This window comes from Nelumbo nucifera, chromosome 5, assembly GCF_055504915.1.
Source record: "Nelumbo nucifera cultivar China Antique chromosome 5, China Antique-T2T, whole genome shotgun sequence".
NCBI classification, from domain to species: domain Eukaryota; kingdom Viridiplantae; phylum Streptophyta; class Magnoliopsida; order Proteales; family Nelumbonaceae; genus Nelumbo; species Nelumbo nucifera.
The window spans coordinates 14,400,656-14,416,394 of NC_142653.1; the positions used below are offsets into that span (position 1 = coordinate 14,400,656).

Genomic DNA, 15,739 nt, shown 5'->3' on the forward strand with positions numbered 1-15,739 from the left:
TTTTTGGGTGGAAAAACGATTAGAAAAAAAAATACAGACAAAGAGAAAGAAGGGGGATTAGAGAAACCTACTGCCGCTGCCGAGAGTTGCAGCGACGGCTATGGAAAGAAAGGAAGACAAATAAATCTTACGATGGAGGGCTTCTGGCCCATGCGGAGGCTGAAGAGTGGACGATGGGTCTTAGCTAGGTGGTAGAGGTCTTTGTGGAGACAGTCGTTGAGGTACCCCATCAAGTGCCATCCCATAGGACCCGGTGGCACATTTCGCCAGTTTCGCCGGCGGAAGATGATGGAGAGGAGGAAGAGGTGGCGACGGAGGCGAAGAATGCGAGGAGTGTGGACTCTACCTGTCACGCCATCTCCTCGGAGACTCTCAACTCATTTCTGGCTGAACGCCGGTGCCGGGTACGGGTCCCGCAATTGCAATTGGAGTTTAACATCGGACCGGGGCCGGAGCCCGTGAGCGAGCGGAGTAGGGTCGTAGGGAGATCGATAGGACTAGGATTTCACAGCGAGAGAATGGGGCACCCTTTTTAGTGTAATGGCAAAAATGACTTTTTGTATATCTTCATTACCAAATTGGCGACAATTCTTAGAAATAGTAGGGATAGTTTAAGATAATATTAAAACAATAAAGATAGGATTAGTCAATTTTTTAAACGTTAAGAGTAGTTTAAGAAATTTGTCTATATATATTATTTTATGGATAAATCTTTTAAATTATCCCTATGGACTACGAAATTGACTAATTCTACTTTTAATGTTTACATATTGTCTTAAAGTATTCTTAAATATTTTGACAATTGATACACGATAAATATTAATTGAAAAAAATGAAATATCAAATTTGTCCTTCATTATTCATCAAATTTTCAAAATAAAACCCAATTTGATGAAAAACCCCTTATTTCAATTTTTTTCCAAATGCAACCTCCAAAACCCAAAACAATATTTGAGACATCTCCCTCATGCATATAATTTTAGATTGAAAAATCTCGTGGTTTTCTAAAATGAATCTCTGATCCGAGTATCAGTTACCAAAGGAATCGGGTCTAGAAATTTCGTTGACCTTTTTCTTTTTCTTTCTTTTTTTCTGATTTTGATTATGAACCTTCTCTTTTCCACAAACTTACTTCCTAACATTATTATGTAAATCCTCAACCTTCTCTTTTTCCCTTTCCTTCTTGAGTTTTTCTTTGTTGATGGTTTATATCTCCATCAACTTGAGATGAGTTTCTTTTGGACTTTATCAAATTTCCACAAAAACTGTTGGCTTCTCCGACCTACTCCCTCTCTTCCTCGGAGATTGTGTACTCATAATATGAAGATCTAAAGCTCACAAAATCTTAATCTAAGTGCACAACGATCTTCTTTCTTTTCCCATGCTTCCTCTTACTCTTTCGCACAGGCCTGTTGTCATCTATGAACTCATCATCAGAGCTTATTGCTTTCTTCCTCAATACCTTGGACCTCCTCCTCCGTTTCATTTGCTTCTTCGAAACCTTGGACTTCCTTTTCCTTTTTTTACTCCTTCCAAATACCTTTTTGTTTGTGTTGTACGCTTTTCTCCCCTTACTCCTCTTACTAACGACTCTTCCTCGTCATCTACATAGTCAATTCCATATGACCTGAATTCATCGTCACCATCATCACAAGTACCTTCATCCTCATTATAATCATATGGCAACCTGGCTCTTCTACCCAACTATTTGAGCATAGTTTTTTACTTACCAGAATAACCCTTTTAGGGTTTTGATCTCGAAAGTTCCATCTCCTCTTCATCTACAAAATCAATTCCATCTGGAATAAATTCCTTGTCACAATAACCACCGTATGTTTCTTCTTCTTTGTCTTCACTTGCACCTCTACTTGTTATTTTATGCAATCACTTCTACTCGCTTTCCCTGGAACGATAAGAACTACTTGGTGTCTCAATTTGACAAACTTCTGCTCCTCCTTAGTCCCATCTAACATGAATTTGTCATCTTCATCAAAATCACCAGATGAAACTATAGTTCTTTTACGAGATTGTTTATGCATACTTCTTTTTTGACTAGAAGAACCTCTTCGTGGTTTGGATCTAACCATCTAACAAACCTTGCCCGATGAATGCATCTTGGAAATCTTTAGGTTTCTTCCATCATCTAGAGACCAATTCTCTTGCGCTACTGACTTGAAAAAATGTCTTGCCTTACAGGCCACAGTGTGGATTTCTGAGTTAAAATCCAAGCCATAGTCCTGCAACAATAAAATATCGAGATGCTTGGAAGGAAAAATGCAAACGATACACGAGTAGTTGCTCAAATATTATAGATGACAATCTCATTCTCACCAAACTTTTGTCGTTTGAAAGTTACAATGGTCGCCGTCACATGCGACGACATACCAAAATCACCGCCACCACCGCTGCAACTTCCAACAACAACATTGAACAATATGTGTATTTTAGGAATTTAAAATAATTACCATTAACGTGATGTTACATGTGAACGAAGTATGACGAAAAATTATCAGCAAGGGATGTTTTAGACAATTGTCAAAAAATTCAAAGGTACTTTAAGACAATATGTAAATAGTAAGGTAAGAGCTTGTCAATTTTGCAAACGATAGGATTTGGCACTTGTAGCTTTTGATTTATCTTATATAATTCTATCATGGAACCAATGTTGTTGCTCTAAAAAACGGTGTCGCATCAGTGTTATGTAAGAAAAAAATGGTGCTCCATGAAACAACATTATGTTTAGAACAGTTTTTCTATCGAAAATAGGTGCTTCAAGCCACGCTTTGGAAATTGGGAAGGAATGGCTTGGAGCAATGCCAAATTTGGCGTTTCCTGGAGCTGCAGCTTGTTGCTGCCAATAGGGCAATGATGTGGTAGTGGATAATGGGTAGAAGTGCAAAAAACGTTTATTTGAGCATTGGTACCAAATAGGAAAAGTTGTTGTTGCTCCAAAAAGCGTCCTACTTGGCAGCAACGATTCCAAATAAGAGAAAACAGTGCTTCCAAACCACACATCAGCAGCAAAAAACGGTGTTGCAACTGTAGCATCGACGCCAAACATACACTTCATGGTTCTATGATTATGTATATGTTTCGCATCGATGTTGCAATTGCAGCATTGTTTTCTCATAAAACATATACTTCAAAAAACTATGCTGCTGATGTGTGGCTTAGAGCACCGTGCCTTTGTTTTTGTTTGGAATCGTTGCTGCCAAATAGGACGTTTCTTAGAGCAACAACAACTATTTTTGTTTGGTACTATTGCTCCAGGAAACGTTTTTAGCACTGATACCCATTATCCAATGCCACATCACTGCCCTGTTGGCAGCAACGAGCTGCAGCTCCAGGAAATGCCAAATTTGGCGTTGCTCAAAGCCATGGCTTCCCGATTTCTGAGGCGTAAATAAATTAAATAACTTTAATCATTTTAAAATTTTAGTAAAAATAAAAAATAATTATAATAGATTTACTAATTTTGATAATAAGAATATAAAATATAAATAATTTAAATATTATTGTTAGAATTAATAAAAAAATATGTAATAACAAAAATTTTAATAATTTTCAAAAAATATTCTTAATATACATTCAAGAGTAGAATAATAATTACAATTATTATTGTACTAATAATAAAAACACCATTTCACTTGTATCAATTAATACTTTTATAAAAGAATTTTCAGAAAATTAACATTCATTAATAATAGTTTTAAAATCTTTATCTATATCTATTATATATATGTATACTAAAATTAATATTTATTGTATTTTTGTGATATATACATTTTCAATAATTATTGTAGATTAAACTATCATTATTTAATTTATTGGATTGATTGTATTTTTGTTATAAATTTATTTTCAGTAGTTACGTATTTTTGTTATAATTTATTGCTTAATATTTAATAGATATTAAACTATTGTTAGAGATTACACTATTTATTGATTAATTTAATATATTTTCATTATTTATTGTATTTATTATACTTGTATAAGTTATTTATTATATATTGAGTAATTATTTGTCATATTTTTGTTATAACTTTATTTTTAATAATTATACATTTTCACTATATTAAATATTGTTATTTATTAGAGATGAAACTATTAATTTGATTGAAATTAAATATTGTTAATTTTGTATTATAAAAAATATATATAAAGATAAATAATTATTAATTATTTGAAAATTAAAATATAAAAAATTATGTATTCTTATGGGTTTCTTTTGTTTTATTTTCACTTAATAAAACCTGTACATCTCATGGCCCTTGCTAGTTGAACTCTAAAAATACACCCTTAAGGGCGCGTGATAAAAAAACAAGGGAAATTCAAGTTAGTACTCGAACTTTCAAATGTGTTACTATGGTACCTAAACTTTAAAAAAGTGTCAAGTTGGTCCCTGTCGTTAATTGTATGCCAGTTATCTGTTGAAAATGTCAAAACTACCCTTCAAAAGAAGATATAGTTCATTGTCCTCTACCTTGAGACCGAACCGGTTATCTTCAAAGAAAAAACATGAAATGTGATAGAGGAAAACAATAATTGAAAGCAAAGAAATAACTAGACAATAGTGTGTTTCAAATCTAAATTAGGAGATAATGACTTTATTAGTCTGTAATCTCAAGCACCTCAATCGATTCAGTATCAAAGTAGAAGACAACGAACAATGTTTTCTTTTGAAGGATAGTTTTGATATTTTAAACAAATAATTGACAGTTGGTTTATGGCAGGGACCAACCTAACACTTTTTGAAAGTTTAGATAAGGCATTAACACTTTTGAAAGATTGAGTACTAACTTGACACTACCCAAAGTTCAAGGTATTAAAATGGAATTTTCCAACAAAAAAGTAAAAACAAGTTCACATTTGTGCCCACAGCACATCCCTACCTTGTATTGGAATATCTCCTAGTGATGTCTAATAATGGGAGATGTTCCTGATACAAGGTGGGGATGTGTCGTGGGGCATTGTGGGGTGCCCCGGTGTCACGGTCTGACACAAGCTTAGCATTGCCTATGCTTGGCAAGCTTACGTTAAGGGACACCACTGTCATTTTTGCCTATAAGATTTTTGGGAAAAGTGATGTCATCTTTAGGCAGACCTCTAAAAGATTTACATACTCTTTGAGGATGGGTGGTTGACCTCCTTGGGTGCCTAACCTTGGCACTCCTAGACCTTCATCCCTTGCGGGGTGGCCCTGGTTAATGGCTAGCATGGCTACCAGGGTTCCTCACGGGCGCACACATGCTCATGGGGACAGTGCATGGACCAGCACTGCGCCACTGACACTCAAGTGAGGCTTGGCATGCAGGCCTATCTCAAGCATGACCCTTCACCACACTAACCCCTTGCCCAAGCTGAACGAGATATCTCGTTGCCTATAACACACGGGTGTGTTCCGGTCCAAGCGGTTGCCTATCATCATTGGCACATAGGTGCCTACATCATCGGCTTACAGGAGACCCTTCACATTGGCGCCAAGTCGCCTCACATCATGGCCTTCCCCCTTTAGCACGTAAGTGGTGCCTCCCATGAACTGGCCAGAGCCAGTCGAAAGCCCTGACCATGCGACTTGAGGTCATGATCTAGTGCTACTGACCTTGGTGAAGTCATCTCATCGGGCAACTCCTAGCCTTAAGCACATAACAAGCTTGTCCGCACGAGTTTCTTCCGCCGTAGAACTACCCCCGTGACACCGGGTCACATATGTGAACTCAGTAAAAACATCTAATATGGTTTACGTTGGTTGATTCACATGGTTCTAATTTCAATCTGTGGGGTGAGCCGGTCGATACTTCTGTCTTGGGTCTGACGACTCTGATCGAGATTGGACCGTCCTGATTGATAATAATATACCAAACTCTCGGTGTTGAGAAGCTTTGGGAAGTATCACAACTCTCCGTGAGAGGCACGTACGAGCGCTTTATCAGGTTTGGTTCTGGAACAGCTCTTCCTCTTTTGAGCCTCATCTTCGGCAAGGAAGGCCGAGAGCATCTATCTTCTCGTCTTTTTCTGTCGCAGCTCCTTGCATCAACAACAGACCCCAAGCAAACAAACCTTCACTGCCAGAAAAAGAAGAACAAGTCGATAGTTGAAGAAGAACAACCAGGTTAGTTTTTTATTGGCCGAGCTCAAATGTTAATAGTGCTTCTCTCCAAATTATAGATTCTTCCCTGAGATAGCGTAGAATAGTGAGTTTGAATTCATCAATCTTGTATCCTTTCAAGATGGTATTCTTTCTTAAAATATTTATATTATTGAATTAAAGCCACCTTTTTCTTATTCACCATTTCTCTGTTTGGTTCAGAAAGATTTTTTTTTTTTTTCTTGTGCGTGAGTGTATGCACTTTTTTGTTTGCTTGTTGGAGGAAGCGGAATCTAATTTTAGGCATTTTAGATTCTCCAACCAGACCATAATGGTTATTCGAGAAAGAATAGAAGGGAATAACGCAATCTTTTTAGCAAACTATGGAAAAACTTGTTAATACCGGTGCGCTTGGATTTTTTTTCAGGCTTCTTTATATATTACATATTTACTACTTCATATGTAATATTTGTTTGTGTTCATTTGTTTTTGATGAATAATATCCAGTATTATCATGTTTCTTACCTCAAATGTTGAATCATTGATAAATTAGGATCTTACTACAGATGGAAAGGTTTATTATGTCCCAAAGTCTGTTAGATTTGATTTGACTTGAAGGGTAAAGTAATGGGAGAAAATATATAATGCCGATAAACGAAAATTTCCTCAACACCTGGAAAGTGGTCTTAATCTCGGAGATAGAACACAGAACTTGTAAGGGTTTCATGAAACTCGTGAGAACAGAATACTGTTAAACTGCGATAAATTCATGAAAAGTGCACTGAGAGACAACGAGGTAGTTTTGCAAAACTGTGTGACAGAGAAAAAAGCTTCTAGGTTAAAATTAATTTGTTTTATTTTTTCAAGGCAATGATCTACATGACAGTTCTACACTTCTACTTATCCATCACAGCAGGCCTTGGATACGAAACCATGCTACATTGGAATGAAAATCTTGCTGGTACACCTGCGACTTAATGTAATGGACCCATGGAGGATGAGTTCTCACAGCGAAGAGTTTCCTACATGGACTGTCCATTGGAGGCATTTTCACAGCTTATGAATCTTTATACTGGAAGCTAAGGTGGCAATTGAACAAGTGGAAGTGATTTTTTAATCACCTTCACATGGTGTGTGGATGTGTTTTCTTATTATGTTCCCCTTTGAGTTAATTTTCAGACCTGTAGATCTCTGGCACAGGGAAAGGCACGGATTCTTTTTTTTTGAAATTTTCAATTTCCCCATTTCTATTTTAGCTTGAAGAAAATACTGTTGAACATTAGGGAGAAACATGCCATAGATTTCAGGTTATATGGATGTTGTGGCTGGTGGCACTTTATTGTCTTCTACCAGATGCATGAAATAGACTAGTGATAAGTCATCTCCCTCATTGTGGCTAGAAAAAAGGTGCATTTTTTTTTTTGAGAAATAATTTTAAATGATCTTTGTAGGGAACTATTTTCCATTGTTTACTATTAAAGAATTATGTTCTTTGAAGCTATGGTAGTCTTTTTCATCCTCAATCCTTAGCATCATTTGCAGAACATGTGGAAATTCTAATAGTGCCAGTATTTTTGTTTTTCATAGTTTGCTAATGGAATGCTAAACTGTTACTCCATTTTAAATCCAATCTAGCTTATCCCATCCTCTCATTGTCCAAGAATAGTTGTTTTTCACTAGATTTTGATTGGTACTAGTTATGTGAAATTTGTTATCCATATTTTGTTCACACTTTGTTTTCCTCCTCACTCTTTTAAACCTTGGACATGTCTCAAGGAATATTTGAGTTTACTCATATGAAGATGCTGAGAGTGGCCACTTTGTGCAAAAAAAAGGCCAAAGGTTAGGACTGTATCCGGTCCACCCCTCCTAAGACCCAAAATAGCTGGGATCAATATTTGGCAATGGCCTTTAATCCATATGAAGATGTTGCTTCAGGATTTATGAAGTATTATTTGCCAAATATTCTGACAAACGTGTATTTGAATCACTATTACTTTTGTTTTCATGCATATTTTGGTTAAGATTCATGTCAAACAGTAACAACTCTTGTATCATACATGTATTCTTTTGGCTTGTACTTCCTATGATGCAACCCGTTATTGAGCATCAGATGGTTTACTGTGTGAAATTACATTAGGATAAGAAGTATGAAATTACAACCATGTATGGAAAAAATGGTGAGATATGAAGTATGGGGATGAGTGGATAGCAAGTTATAAAAACAATTAGTAGAATACATTTAAACAGGGGTTCTGTTTGTTTGTGTGAATTAATGTATAGTACCAAGCCATCATTCACGAACTTACGATGTTTCTTAGCTATAAGTCATGAGCCTAGAAAGCTTTAGTATTAAGTGTGTAGAAGAGTGTGAAATCTGGGTCTATAAATACCCCCAAGTATAAAATAGAGTATAAGAGATCATTTTCAGAGGTTTGTCTAATTTGGGAGTTGAATGATTCCTGTCATTTGCAGGGTGGTGCTATGGGATTTATGGTGTGAAAGAAATGTGGGGATTTTTGAAGAAAAATGCAAACCTATGGATTACAAAAGTAAGGGTAGCTCATTGGGCTGTGGTATGTGGGGCTTTTCAAGGTGTTTCTATCAATGATCTGCTTAGGGAATGGCAGGTGGTGACAGAGTTTCAGCATACATGACAACAAAGGATGTTAGATTGGTCCCCTCTTGTTCTAGAGGTGCTCAAGCTCAATTTTGATGGTTGCAGCCTTGGAAACCCAGGGCCCTTGGGGGTGGGAGGAGTTGTTAGAGACCACGAGGGCAATATTATTCTAAGCTTTTCTGGTCTGGTGGGACAAGGAAATTCTTCAAGAGCTGAACTTTTGGCCTTGGTTCAGGGTTTGAAGTTGTTGGTTAGGCAGGAGTTGAGGTCCTTGAGGAATGTAGAAGTTGAGGGTGACTGTCAAATGGTTTTGTGCTGGATGGCAAGGCAAGACCAAATTCCTTGAAAATTCAGACCTTTAGTCAGAATGGCTCAAGCTCTAGGTATTGATTTGAATGCCTCATTCAAATGGGTACCTAGGAGTGCCAACTTGCTGGGGTGATTCTTTGGCTAAGGCTGGGGTGATTCTTTGGCTAAGGCTGGGGTTGGGAAATCTTCTTTAGATTGGGGATGCCCAGGACTGGACGCTAATGTGAAATATGTAATCAGTGCTGTTTTTTGTTTGTTGTCTTTTATTTTTGCTCTGTTGTCAGTTGTGGGTGGCCTCTTGGGAGGCCCAGCAATGTACACTTTTTTGGTTGTGTGAGTTGATGCTAAATTTATCTTTGTCTAAATGCTTGTCGCATTTGTTATTTATAAAAAAAACCTGCCGTGTTGAACTGAAGAGTCTCTTAGTATAAAATCATTCTGATGCAGAAAATAATGTATCTTAGTATATTTATTTGTGCTGTTAATGGTTGATTTGGTAAATTTTCTGACAAATATGTTTCCTATGTAGAGAATATCTTCAATGGCGATCATACCTTGTGGAAGTACATGGGTATCACAGTGGGGAGTTCGACCTCAATTTATGTTAAGATCCTTCAACATTAACAAGTCATTGGTGTCTCAATATTGGTAAGGACACTTCTAAGCAACTAACTCACTAATAATAAAATAATAATGCTTTGATTTTAGGCCAGTTTGGCTGCAGGTATCTGCTATGCTTTTTTGTTAAGGATGAGAGGATGGTATGCATTTTTTCAGTATTTGATTCAAAGAAGGAATAAATGAAAACACGTTTAAAAGACATTTCATAGTAAACAAGATTTTAGGATTGCAGTATGGTGCGAACATGGAAAAGGCCAGTTTGTCAAGGATTGATATTCTAATGATATGTGGAGAGATGAAGGCCCTTCATCCTGGGTAAGCACCGGATTAATCACAATCTTAAAATCACCTTCAGTATTAAGCCTATCATTTCTAATGCACAACCATCTCTCTGATGCTATTCTAGATATAGAATTTCTGTTCAATGGGAAAATGATGAATTCCCTGCATTGGTTGATCCAACTTCCAAGAACAATTTTTTTTTTTTCTTAGGTGGTGTTCGGTAGCGCTGAAAATGTTGATTTTTCAGCAGTTGGAGATTGTTCAGTGCTACCTCCAAACCGATTCTTCAAATGACGAAAATATCTCCGAATTGTTCAGCATTTAAGTTGCCTCTGAGCGCATTTGGAGGTAGCGAACAAAACTTTGATTCCAATTGTCCTATTTGTAAAAATAAAAAACCCAACATTGCCCTTCTGGTCTTTCCACTCTTAGATGTGTTTTTCGCTACCGAAATAGGGGACAAATCAGCTGCTTTGTTTTGCGCTTTTGGAAAGAAAAGAACTCTATTCTGCGTTTTTTCCAACTGTCCTCACTATCACTTTTTCCCTCCTTCTCTTCCTTCATCTTCATTGTGGTGAATAGAGTCGACAAACTAGAGGGGGAAGGAAGGAGAAAGAGAAAGAACGCAAAAGGAGAAGAAAGTAAAAAGAATGCAAAAAGGGGAAAGAGAAAGAACGAGAAAGAGGGGGAAGGAAGGATGGGAAGATGGGGAGGAGCAGTGGCTGCTACTGTTCTTATTGTGCCCTTTCTAAAATGAAACAAAAGGTTTTTTTAGAGAAAAATTTCTCTCTTATCTTAATTGTGCCCTTTCTAAAAATTAATAAAAAATGATTGGTCTCCCAACCCCTGTTTTTCATCTTCCCTCCTGTTGTTGACCAAAAATTCGACCCCGTTTTAAGTTTTTTTATATATATATATATTTTTTTCTTTTTTCACACTCTCTCTAGAATTCTAATCTTTTATATAAAAAACTAAAAAAATTAAGATGGTTATTATTAATTTATTTTATTGCTTTTAAAATTTGTTATCATTTTCATTTATTGATTTACCAATTTTAATTTATTTTATTGTATTTTATATTTTTTAATAATATTATATGATCTTTTATATATTTTAATTGTTATTATTATTATTTTATTAATATCTTTTGTTTTTTTACATTTTTATTATATTTATAATAATTTTTACTATTTTATCTTTCTTAAATTTTTTAATTATTAATGATATTATTTATTATTTATTTATTTTTATAATATTAATCTTTTTATTACTCTTTTAATATTATTTATTATTTGTTTTATATTTTATTTGTATCAATTCACAATATTTTATAATGTTTTCTATATTATCATATTATTTTAATAATTTTCATTTATTTTATTTATATAACAACTTGAGGGGTAAATTTATAAATTGCACAATTTTCAGATATCACATCTTTCAGATTACCAAACAACTCCACTATATTCAGATGTTTGCAAAAGCAGAAAAGCAAAATTTTCACTGAATGCTTTCAGAGCTTTTTCAGAGTCCCCCCCCTCAGACTTCAGATTTACTGAACGCCACCTTTGTCCCATATTTGAAAATGTGACTATGCCTGAAGGTCCCATATTTCCTCATGAGCATCCACCAAAGTTCATTTTAACCAGGCCAATTGGTGGTGGTGAGAAGAAATAGTGCTATGGAAAAACCATTGACATGATCTGCTTGATGCTTTCAGTCCAAAAGAGTTTGCAGATGTTCATTCATCCTCTTCTTTTTGTGTTGTTGAAGTATTATTAGTGTTACTAGTGTTGTTGAGATCAGAAGCATGAAGAGCACCTACATGAGAACATATGTTGAATGAGGTTCTTTAGAAAATTTAGATTATGTAGAATATCTTTATACAATCTGGAAGATACTCAAAAACAAAACATGAGGTATGGGGGACATCCCTGAATTGCTTTTGAGCTAATGACTATGATAGAGGATCAGTTGATTTGCTCAGAATTAAACCATTGAAGATATGAAAGCTCCTTTCAAGCCATATGATCCAAATAACCACAAAAGGATGAAAAGACCATAGAAGTTGGTTCCTTCTACCAAGTTACTTCAAATGCCATCCACAAGTGGTTGTTCTAGGGGCACCTGTTTTTTTAATGGTTCAGATCTGATGGATCCCTAGAGAGCTGTATTCCAAGGCTGATGGCTTAGATAAACTGGGGCTAGAATAATTTTTGGTTTTTAATATTGACAGGTCCTTGCCTGAATAATTTTTATTGTGGATGGGACTATCTGTCCATACTTGTTCTTTTTTTTTTTTATCTTTAACAGAAATTTTCATTAAATTAAAGGGTGAGAAATTACAATCAGAGCTGAGATGTTTTATCCAGCCACCCTTTAAGCTTTAAAAATACTTTGTGCATTTTTTATACATCCTATCATGTATTCACTATTTTCTCTATGTAATTAACACAAAAGAACTGTAGTGACTGGAGTGCAAGGTGACAGCTCCAGGAAGAAGGGGCAGGGTTCTGTTATTGGCTCAAAGTGAAGTTGAAACTTGAAACATTTTCTTGGACTGGGGGTGTTTATGGTTTTTCATAGGAGATATGATGGAATCTAAAAAATTCCACAATTGGAACCCATACCCTGTGGATGTCTATTCTAACAGACATTGTGAATGTTTTTCTAAAGCTGAAAAATTTTCTTGGACTGGGGTGGTTATTTTTTTTTAAAGAGTAAAAGAAAAAACTTATTGAAAAGTAAAAGCAGATTACAGCACTACAGGGGTGTTAACACCTGGACCCGCTACCAACCACAACAAAGTGTCCAAAGACACAAGACTAAACTGAGAACCCCACCCCCCTCCCCTCCCTCATATAGAAAAGCTTACAGAGACACAAAACAAACAATAGGAAACCTGAGACCCCCCTTTCATACAACAGGGCTTTCAAAGATGCAAAACTGACAAAAGAAAGACAAAACCGCCCTTCAAACATTGGCTAGTCTTCAGGATTGAACGACTTGTTCAGCCCATCATCTTCCTCATCCCAATTTTCTTCTTTTTTTTTGAGAAAAGAGGTTTACTTGATTGAGAAAACATAGAGTACATGAGATGATGTACATTCAGGCTACACACAGGTTATAAAGGCATATTTCTATCACTGTACAAAAAATCCCTGTGTCTACCAGTTTTAGCCAAACTATCAGCTACAGAGTTTAATTCCCTAGCAATCCAATAAAGGTTTACAGATAAGGAATTTAACAGATCTTTAGCCTCATTTATATAGTGGGCCAGTCTCCATGGACCTCCTTCCTTCTCCCCTAACCACTTTATCGTGTTGCTGGAGTCTCCTTTGATTGTTAGATCAGTGAAGCCTAGGTCTCTCGTGATATGGAGCCCCGCTAAAGCAGCTAAAATTTCTGCTGTTGTGGAATCTGCAACTCCAATTGGTCCACTAAATACACACAAAGAGTGGCTGGCCATCCCTCCTCTTAAATACTCCACCGATTCCTGCTATTCCCGGGTTTCCTGTAGCACTTCCATCAAAATATAAAGTCACTTCCTTCTCCTCTCTTTGATGGGGGATGCTCTTCCCTCTTGAAGGACTGGGAGAGGAGAACAATACTTCCACTACATTCTGCTGAAGCATATTCATGGATATTCCTTTGAAGCTGTCCGAATTCTGCACCCACTGATTGCACAAGTATATATTATGTCAGAGATTAAGTCTCCAAGTGATCTAGCTTTATTATCGAAAATGCGACTTTCTTTCTTCCCAAACACCCAACATTACTGCTTTACTTAACCTAGTAGGGTACAGCTGGGTTTTCCCAGAACACATAGAAGATTTCTTAAGACAATGGCAAGGAAGTGGACTAGGCAAACGGGGGAGAATATACTGGCATATGGTGTCCGAATTCTGCACCCACTGATTGCACAAGTATATATTATATCAGATATTAAGTCTCCAAGTGATCTAGCTTTATTATCGAAAATGCGACTGTTTCTTTCTTCCCAAACACCCAACATTACTGCTTGAGCTACCGTATGCCAGTATATTCTCCCCCGTTTGCCTAGTCCACTTCCTTGCCATTTTCTTAAGAAATCTTCTATGTGTTCTGGGAAAACCCAGCTGTACCCTAAGGTTAAGTAAAGCCATATCTTCGTCGTTACTGAGCAATGTAAGAAGAGATGGTCTGCCGACTCACCATTACTGACATGGGGAGAAATGTACAGCCTTCCGTTGAGCTTTTTCTGTAAAAGATCACAGGTGCTTATTTTCCCCAAGCAAGCCTCCCACACAAAAAAAGAGACTCTAGAGGGTACGTGAGCAATCCAAACTCTTCTATAAGGGAACCCATAGTTTGTGTCACCCGATACCGAGGCTCTGAAAAAGGAATTAGTTGTGAACTTACCGGCTGGATGGAGCTTCTAGATTCATTGGTCTTTGTTTGAAGGGGAAACATAGACCTCTCTTAAGGCATGTAGGAGTTCGGCAAGATCCTCAATCTCCACATCCCTTAAGTGTTTTCTTAGGTTTAGGTTCAAGTTTGAAGCAGGGGTTGAGTCTGAAATACAGGAGGGTAAAGTAACTTCTCAGTCAAGAATTTGATTTTGGCCCCATCCCCTACTTTATATCTAATAAAGGAAATATAGATATCATAAATGGAGCAAATACCTTTCCAAGGGTTAGAGGCTTTTGTTAGATTCAAGGTGACCTTGCTGTCCCAACTGTTGACATTCTTTCCGTATTTTCTGATTATGACCGAGGTCCAAAGGGCATTTGATTCTAGAGGAAACCGCCACAGCCACTAAACCCAGAAGTGCTACATTTTTTTCCTTGACCATTCCTATTCCAAGTCCTCCAGCTTCCTTTGGTCTACAGACTAATTCCCAACTGACCAAGTGGTTTTTTTTTTCATCTCCACCCCCATCCCACAAGAACTCACGCTGCAGCTTTTTAATTTTATTTCTGATATTGGCCGGGATTTGGAACACTGAGAGATAGTAACTAGGTAGGTTAGCCAGGGATGCCTTTATTAAAGTGAGTCTTCCTCCTTTTGAAAGAAAGCCTTTCTTCCAAGTTGCCAGTCTTTTTTCACACTTTTCCACTACTTGTTCCAGAAGCTTTGGCTTATTGGATTCTCTCCGAGAGGTAACCCCAAGTATGAGACCAGAAAAGTCTCCACTTTACAACCTAGGATCGCCTTGAAGCTGTTTACCAAACACTTGTGTTTATCCCCACAATGCTGCTCTTGGAAAAATTTACTTGGAGACCTGTAACTTTCTCGCAACACAAAAGGATCTTTTTTCAAGTTAATGATAGAATCCAGATCAGCCTTCAAAAAAACAATGATGTCATCAGCAAAAATCAAATGGAACATGTGAATTGAGTCTCTTCCAACTTTAAATCCTTTCAACAGGTTTAGGCTTTTTGTTTTCTCAATGAAGTGACTGAGAAGGTCTACAACCAGAGTAAAGAGAAAGGGGGCAGCCTTGCCTAAGACCCCGACTTGCCTGAAAATAACCTTTTGGTTCTCCATTTATCAGCACCGGGAACCGAGCAGAATTGAGGCACTCTTTTATCCAACACACCCATATTCTTCCAAAACCTCTTAACTCCAACATATTTAGTACACAGTCCCAGTCAACATTGTCATATACTCATGCTTTCTCCAAATCGAGTTTTATAACCACTCCAGACTTGCCTTTTTGTCTTCTGTCTTCAACACATTAGTTGGCCACTAAAATACTATCAATGATCTGCCTTCCTTTTACAAAAGCATATTGACTATTGGAGATTAGATCTCTAAGCACTTCCTTTAGTCTGCCT

The 15,739-nt window shown here is 36.8% G+C and overlaps 1 protein-coding gene across 1 annotated transcript in view; it reads left to right on the plus strand.

The window, feature by feature from the left end:
• Positions 1–5,884: 5,884 nt before the first annotated feature.
• LOC104604682 (chaperone protein dnaJ A6, chloroplastic) overlaps positions 5,885–15,739 on the plus strand; it is a 33,863-nt gene continuing 24,008 nt past the window's right edge. Inside the window, exons 1-2 of the mRNA XM_010269149.3 lie at positions 5,885–6,112; positions 9,547–9,665. Coding sequence (XP_010267451.1) covers positions 9,559–9,665 — 107 coding nt within the window. The 5' untranslated portion in view covers positions 5,885–6,112; positions 9,547–9,558. The remainder of the gene's footprint in view (positions 6,113–9,546; positions 9,666–15,739) is intronic.